Genomic DNA, 7,437 nt, shown 5'->3' with positions numbered 1-7,437 from the left:
TGTCTTTTATGTTCTTTGATCAGACCATAAGTTATCAACAATAAAAACAGATCAACAGCTGATGAGGTACTGAGGAAAAAAAGAAAAGAAAAAACATCAAAACAAAACTCAATCTGAAAGCCATCATGACAGCAAAAATGTTTAAAATCCTTATTTTGTTTGAGACAATGATGATGATCCTGCAGCAGGCTTCATGCTGAAATTTGCCGCCAACCTTGACTTCTTCTTTGGCATTGCTGATGTAACTTTTTTGTTTGTATCAGACTCGGATGATCTATTTGATGTAGTGTTTGGATTTGATTCTGTTGTCTGGACTCTGCTGGGTTTAAACGCTTGAGTGGAACTACCAAAGCCCTGTGATGAAGAGGTGTCACTATTCTGACTTGAAGCAATGGCAGTGTTCAGCTTATGAGAAGATTCGTCAATAACCAAAACTGGAGATACAACATCTGCTTTCTTTATATCATTTTCTGTGGCTGATGTCTTTTCCATGAATTGTGCAACATTACTGCTTTCATCATCTTTTTTACTTTTTGGGGTTTTTTGATTGCGGGTGACCTGCAAAATAAAATTATTAGTTATCATTATCATAATTATTGTAATTTTAAAAAATCAAAATTTCATTGCAATGTAAGGTAAGGTATGAAATCAAAATGGTGCATCAAAGTATGTACAGTGTTGGCCAAATAAAAAATTGTAGAAACCCCCAAAAAACACAAGAATATCTGCATTTCATAGTGCACATTATTAAAAGGTTTATCACCGATGTTGCAGAGATGCTCTTTGCTAAAATAAAAAAAAGCCTGTAAATTTTTCTCGTAAAGGGCATTTATGAAAATATTTCATGCAAAGCTTCTCTTCATCATTCAGAAATCCTTTTGTCTTGTTGTTACCAAAGAGTATAATTGATCAGTTATCAGATCTGGCTAAAGGGTGATTGCTTGTTTTTGTCCATATTGTCTCTTGGATGTTTAGTTGACAGAATAATAATAATAATAATAATAATAATAATAATAATAATAATAATAATAATAATAATAATAATAATAATAATAATAATAATAATAATAATACAAACTAAAATTCTCGTAATATTATAACATGTTTGACTTTTAAGTCTAGGGTTCTGCAATTTAGTTTTTGGGCTTCAAGATTTATTGAATTCCATTAGGTTGGAAACAGGAAAAATTGAACTGAAAATAAATTACTTAACAAATTGCAATATATTTTGAATAATGATAATAATAATACAATGAATTTATATAGCGCCTTGTTCCAATTCAAAATTGCTCACTAGCACTTTCCATCAACACATCATATTTCATATGCATATATAAAACTGGCAAGTTAAAAACCACATTGATATGAAAATGAAATATATTATAATAAAATTGTATGCCCTACAGAAAAGTTCCGTTTTTAATTGCTTTCTAAAAGTGAGTGGATTTTCATTATCTTTTGTTTCAAAACTGAAGAGGAGTTCCACAATCGGGGGGGGGGGGGGGGGGGGGGGGCATGATGGTCAAAGGATTTCTCTTTTTGGTGGTTCACGTAGGAGATTTAAATTAGTAAATCTTAATTTCGACTGGGTTCATAAAGGTGGATGAGTTCTTGAAGGTAAACAGGAGCAGCATAGTTTAAGCAATTGAAAATGTGGGTAAGTATTTTAAATTCAGGTATACAGGTAGCCAGTGTAGGTCATCCAAAATGGGGGTAATATGCTTGCGCTTTTTAGATAACATTACCAATCAAGCTGATTTGTTCTGTATCTTTTGGAGTCGGTTAATGACATTATTGCCACAACCATAGAGGAAGCTATTGCAATAATCGAGGCAACTAAAAAACATAGAGACAACAAGAAGTTTAGAAGTATTAATAGCAAGAAACCTTCTAAAAGCACCAATAGATCAAAGATAAAGATTGCTAGATCTAATTACATTACCGTCAACTGGGGCTACTTAGGCCACCCGGGGTAACTTAGGCCACTTACTGAAAACAAGATTGCTTATTTTAAAAGATAAATTACATGTAGCTTTTATCTTTAAAAAAATTAAAACCCAATAGATCTAATAAGCACTCATGAATTTAACTTTTTTTAAAGCAACCTTTTTTATTCTTCTAAGTGGCCTAAGTAACCCCGGTTGGCGGTACTGAAATGGGCAGACATGTTTAATTTGGTGCCAAATATAACTCCTAACTTTCTCACAGGCTCCATAGGGATGGGAATTAAACAATCAGATTCAGGTTAAGCATGGAAATGTTGACATTGGCCTCATCTTGTGATTTGCAACACCTCTCTTTTGTTTTCATTTAGCCTGAGTTTATTGCAACACATCCAGTCACTAATGTCAGAGATACAATTTTCTATATCTGCTATAACATTGAGAGAGTTGTCTGTAACAATAGGAAACAGTAGTTGGGTGTTGTCTGTGTAAAACTGGAATTCAATAAAACATTTGGAGATGATGTCACCAAATGGCCTGTATAGAGCGAGAAAAAGAGGGTCCCAGAACTGATCCCTGTGGTACACCAAAAGAGAGGGGACAAGGAGAAGAGAAGTGTCGATTTATAGATATTGATTGACTTCTGTCAGAGAGGTAAGAAGAAAACCAGTCAAGAACAATACCTCGGAATCCATATTGTGTCTTTAGTCTTTCAATTAAAAGAGTATGGTCTATTGTCTATTGTGTCAAAAGCAGCACTAAGGTTGAGTAGTATGATAACAACATCATCATATTTCTGACATAAATGATTTATGATATCATTGGGAATTTTAATAGGAGCAGTTTTAGTGCTGTGAAAGGACAATAAGCAGAATGAAATTTAGAGAATAATTAGTATTAATTCAAATACGTGTTAAGCCTAAACGCAAAAATTTTCTCAATTACCTTAAACACGAGGGTGGGATTCAAGACTAGTTGCTAATTATTTGGGTCTTCTTTATCAAGGCTGGGGTTTCTTTAATATGGGAGTGACAATAGCATATTTAAGATTGTTAGATACCTCACCAATAAACAAACTGGCATTTACAATATGGATGAGAACTGGGACCAAAATAATAGCACTAGAAATAACAAGCCATGAAGGAATTGGGTCTAATGGGCTAGTTGTTTTAGAGGGTTGTCAATACATATCATTCATTATTTTTTTTAAAAATATGCTAGTAAACTTTTAGCCTTTAAAAAAAAGATCAATAAAAATTAAGTGAAAATCAGATTGAACAACAGTTTGTAATAGCTTCTGTCAGTATTGATTGATATTGTTATGCAATGGTAAGCTGTTTTATTGGATTAAATGTGTGCTATTAATTTATTTTTACCTGAAGAGGAATAAACGGCTGGCTCACAACAGCTGCTTTTGAAATACTTCCCTTATCTGCTGATGGGCTAAGCAAGGGGTTTTGATTAGATGACTGCTGTGGTTGGTGTTGCATTTGTTGCATTTGTGGGGCTGTATGTCTCTACAATAAAAGCACAAATTAAAATTGTTTTAAAAAGAAATATAAGATTGATAATACATTCACAATAGTACATATATGTGAATACAAATAATGGAAAAATTATTGGAACTTGATTGTTGAAAATATATTTATTTTAAATTCTACAACCGTGAACACTCGTATCAGGCATTAAAGTAATAAAATGTAAATTTGATAAAAGACATTTTAATAGACAAAGATAATTTTCTTGGGCATTCCAATATCACAGAAATTCCAAATATTAAATTATTTTGGATTCTAGAATAATGACAGCTGTGAAGCTACAACTTGTCTGACACTGTCAAAACAAATGATTCCAACAAAGAATATTCAAGCAACAAATAATGACAATCTTTATCAAAACAAAGGATAATGTGGATCAGGTGTCAATTACAATTGGCATTTATCAATAACTATCAGTGACAATTTACTCACACTGTTGGAGACAACATAATAAAAACAAACCTAATGACTTCTGAACCTAAAATGCAACATTTGCATAGTTATAAAGTTTCAATTTAAAACACAGTTCGAATTGAAATAACCTTAAAATGTTTCCTTGAATTAATCCATTATCAAATACAGTCCACTCCAGATAATTGCAACACCTTGGGATCAATGAAAATGTTGCGATTAACTGAATATCGGTAGGCATCCTTCCGTCTCAAGAGACGATGGTTTGCGCCCTGTATGGCTTTAGTCTCATCAGTCTTGTTGAGAGCAACGACGGGTGTGACTCAGCAGACCAATCCTTGCATGGCAGTCTCTACCGCAGTTGTGCACACATAGCTTGACTGTGTGTTTGGTATTTGGATCTGCTGCCTCTCTTTCCTCCTTGCTCTCCTCTCCTCAAACTTCATCTTTCTCCTCTCCTCACCTCTCTTCACTCCCTCCATCACCGCATATCTCCAGCCGTTGCGGTCGTCAGCAAGCGACTCCCAGGTGTTTGAGTCGATGCCTGTCAATTTCATGTCTCGTTTGCAGACATCATAGAAGCGCAGAGCTGGACGGCCAGTTGGTCGCCGTCCAGAAGCTAGTTCACCGTACATGATGTCTTTGGGTATGCGTCCATCGTCCATCCTGTGTACGTGACCAAGCCATCGCAAACGTCGCTGGCAGAGCATGAGATGCATACTGAGGGAGTTCGCTCTTTCTAGCACTGCATTGTTAGTGAGTCTGTCCTGCCACCTGATGCCGAGAATTCGTCGTAGACAGCGAATGTGGAAGTTTTCCAGGCGGTTCTCCTGTCTGGCATATCTTGTCCAGGATTCACTGCCATACAGTAGGCTACTGAGTACACATGCCTGGTATACTCTGAGTTTGGTATTCAAAGTGAGTTGGTTGTTGGTCCACACTCTCTTGCTCAGTTGTGCCATGACAGCGGCAGCTTTGGCGATGCGCTTGTCTAATTCTGCATCAAGTGAGAGGTTGCTGGTGATGGTTGTGCCCAGGTATGTGAAGTGATCAGTGACTTCTAGCTCCTCGTTGTCAATGTAAATTGCTGGTATAGAGGGGACATCCTGACACATTACATTTGTTTTCTTGATGCTGATCGTCAGCCCGAATTCCCTGCATGCGTGGGAAAACCTGTCCATCAGCCGCTGGAGGTCTTCCTCGGTATGCGCGCATAGAGCTGCATCATCTGCAAATAGCATTTCCCTTATGAGGACTGTGCGAACCTTGGTCTTTGCTCTCAGCCGTGCCAGATTGAACAGCTTCCCATCACTTCTGGTGTGTAAGTGGACTCCTTCTGGGGACTCTTTGAATGCAAACTTCAGCAGTAAGGAGAAAAATATACCAAACAAAGTCGGTGCGAGGACACAGCCTTGTTTCACGCCGCTGCGCATGGGGAAGGGTTCAGAGGCTCCACCGTCGTAGCTAATGGTGCCCTTCATGTCGTCGTGGAATGAGGCAATGATGCTAAGCTGCTGAGGAGGACAGCCAATCTTCTTTAGCAGCTGGAAAAGGCCCTTCCTGCTTACAAGGTCAAATGCCTTTGTCAGGTCAATAAATGCAATGTAGAGGGGCATCTGCTGTTCTCTGCATTTCTCCTGAAGTTGACGTACTGAGAAGATCATGTCCACTGTCGACCTCTTGGCTCTGAAGCCACACTGCGACTCTGGGTAGATACGTTCGGCGAGGACTTGCAGTCGAGCGAGGACAACGCGCGCAAAGACTTTACCCACAATGCTCAGTAGAGAGATTCCCCTATAGTTATTACAGTCACTACGGTCTCCCTTGTTTTTGTAGAGGGTGATAATCTTGGCATCGCGCATATCCTGGGGTACCTTGCCTTCTCTCCAGCAAAGACATAGGAGTTTGTGTAGTGGTTCCAAGAGGGCTGGCTTTCCACATTTGATGATTTCGGGTGGAATGTTGTCGTCACCGGGTGCTCTGCCACAGGCCAAAGCATCGATTGCTTTGCTGAGCTCCTCCATAATTGGTTCTGCGTCTAGTTCTTCCAGTACTGGCAGTTCTTCAATTGCGTCTAACGCTTTTTGGGTGACAGAGTTTTCTCCGGCGTAGAGTTCCAAGTAGTGCTCTACCCATCTTCCCATCTGCTTGTCCTTGTCTGTGATGGCTTCCCCTGTCTTGGATTTAATAGGCGCAGTTTTCTTTGTAGATTTGCCTGTCGCCTGTTTGATGCCCTCATACATGGCTCTTATGTTGCCACTGTCAGACGCTTGCTGGATGTTGTCCGACAACTGAAGCCAGTAGTTGTTGGCGCAACGTCGTGCTGTTTGCTGTGCTTTGCTGCGTGCAGCTCGCAACGCCTGCAGGTTCCTCTGACTTGGTTTTTGTTTATAGCTGACAAGTGCGCTGCGCTTGGCATCAATGACTGGCTCCATCTCAGTAATATTGGCTTCAAACCAATCATTGTTCCTGTGCTCCTTTTTGCCGTATGTCAGTACTGCAGTGCTGTAGATGGCGTTTCTAAGAGAGTTCCAGCTGTCCTGTGCGTTTTGTTCTGCTTTTCTATGAGCTGTGTCGAGATTCTTCTCAAGTTGCTCGTTGAACTCAATATTCTTTTCCCGGTAAGCTGTCTTGCTGATATTGATCCTGGGCTGGCCCTTTCTCTTTGAGTGATGGAGTTTCTTTGGTGTCAGTTTCACCTTTGTGGCAACCAAAGAGTGATCTGTGTCGCAATCAGCGCTTTGATAGGACCTGGTGTTGCAAACATTGTTAAGAGAATCGCGCTTAGTGATGATCATGTCCAGCTGATGCCAGTGTTTTGACCTTGGATGTCTCCATGACACCTTGTGACATGCCTTGTTCTGGAAGTAGGTGTTCGTCACGCATAGTTTGCGATAGCAGCAGAGTTCAAGAAGCCTCTGACCATTCTCATTCATCTTTCCTATACCGTGGTGCCCCAAAACGGTTGGCCATGATTCTCTGTCGGCACCAACTCGCGCATTGAAGTCGCCAAGAAGGTAGATGTGCTCCACTTCTGGGATATTGTTGACAATGGTGTCTAATGACTCATAGAATTGGTCCTTTACTTCAACCGAAGCTTGCAGTGTTGGGGCGTAGACGCAAACAAGGTTCACCGAGCCCTGCATGGATGACAGGCGCAGCTTTAAAATTCTCTCTGTGCCGTCGGTTGGCGGTTCGATCATAGGAAGCAATGTATGGCGTACTGCAAATCCAACACCGTGCTCCCTCACGTCTTCTGTGCCTTTTCCTTGCCAGAAGAATGTAAAGTGTTTCTCCTTCAGGGATCCCCTCTCTGGGAGTCGCGTTTCCTGCAAGGCTGCTATGTCGATGTTCAGTCTGTTAAGTTCATGATCAATTACTGCTGTTTTTCGAGCATCGTCCATGGCCTGAAGGTCATCTGTCAGTCCTGAGCGCATAGTTCTTACATTCCAGCTTGCTAATCGAAGAGCTGGGGACTTCGTTTTCTTTTTCGTTTGCTTGCCTGGTACACAGTTTAACGATCCACTTGTCAAGCTTGCAAGCTC

At 40.0% G+C, this 7,437-nt stretch overlaps 1 protein-coding gene across 1 annotated transcript in view; it reads right to left on the bottom strand.

The window, feature by feature from the left end:
- LOC144971846 (5'-3' exoribonuclease 1-like) overlaps positions 1-7,437 on the bottom strand; it is a 72,767-nt gene continuing 65,330 nt past the window's right edge. Inside the window, exons 45-46 of the mRNA XM_078912922.1 lie at positions 3,320-3,460; positions 1-558 (exon numbers count right to left, since the gene is read on the bottom strand). Coding sequence (XP_078769048.1) covers positions 151-558; positions 3,320-3,460 — 549 coding nt within the window. The 3' untranslated portion in view covers positions 1-150. The remainder of the gene's footprint in view (positions 559-3,319; positions 3,461-7,437) is intronic.

The sequence above is a fragment of the Berghia stephanieae genome, chromosome 4, assembly GCF_034508935.2.
Source record: "Berghia stephanieae isolate SIO BIC M18660-M18661 chromosome 4, UCSD_Bste_1.3, whole genome shotgun sequence".
Classification (NCBI taxonomy): Eukaryota; Metazoa; Mollusca; class Gastropoda; order Nudibranchia; family Aeolidiidae; genus Berghia; species Berghia stephanieae.
This window is presented reverse-complemented; position numbering and strand designations above follow the sequence as displayed.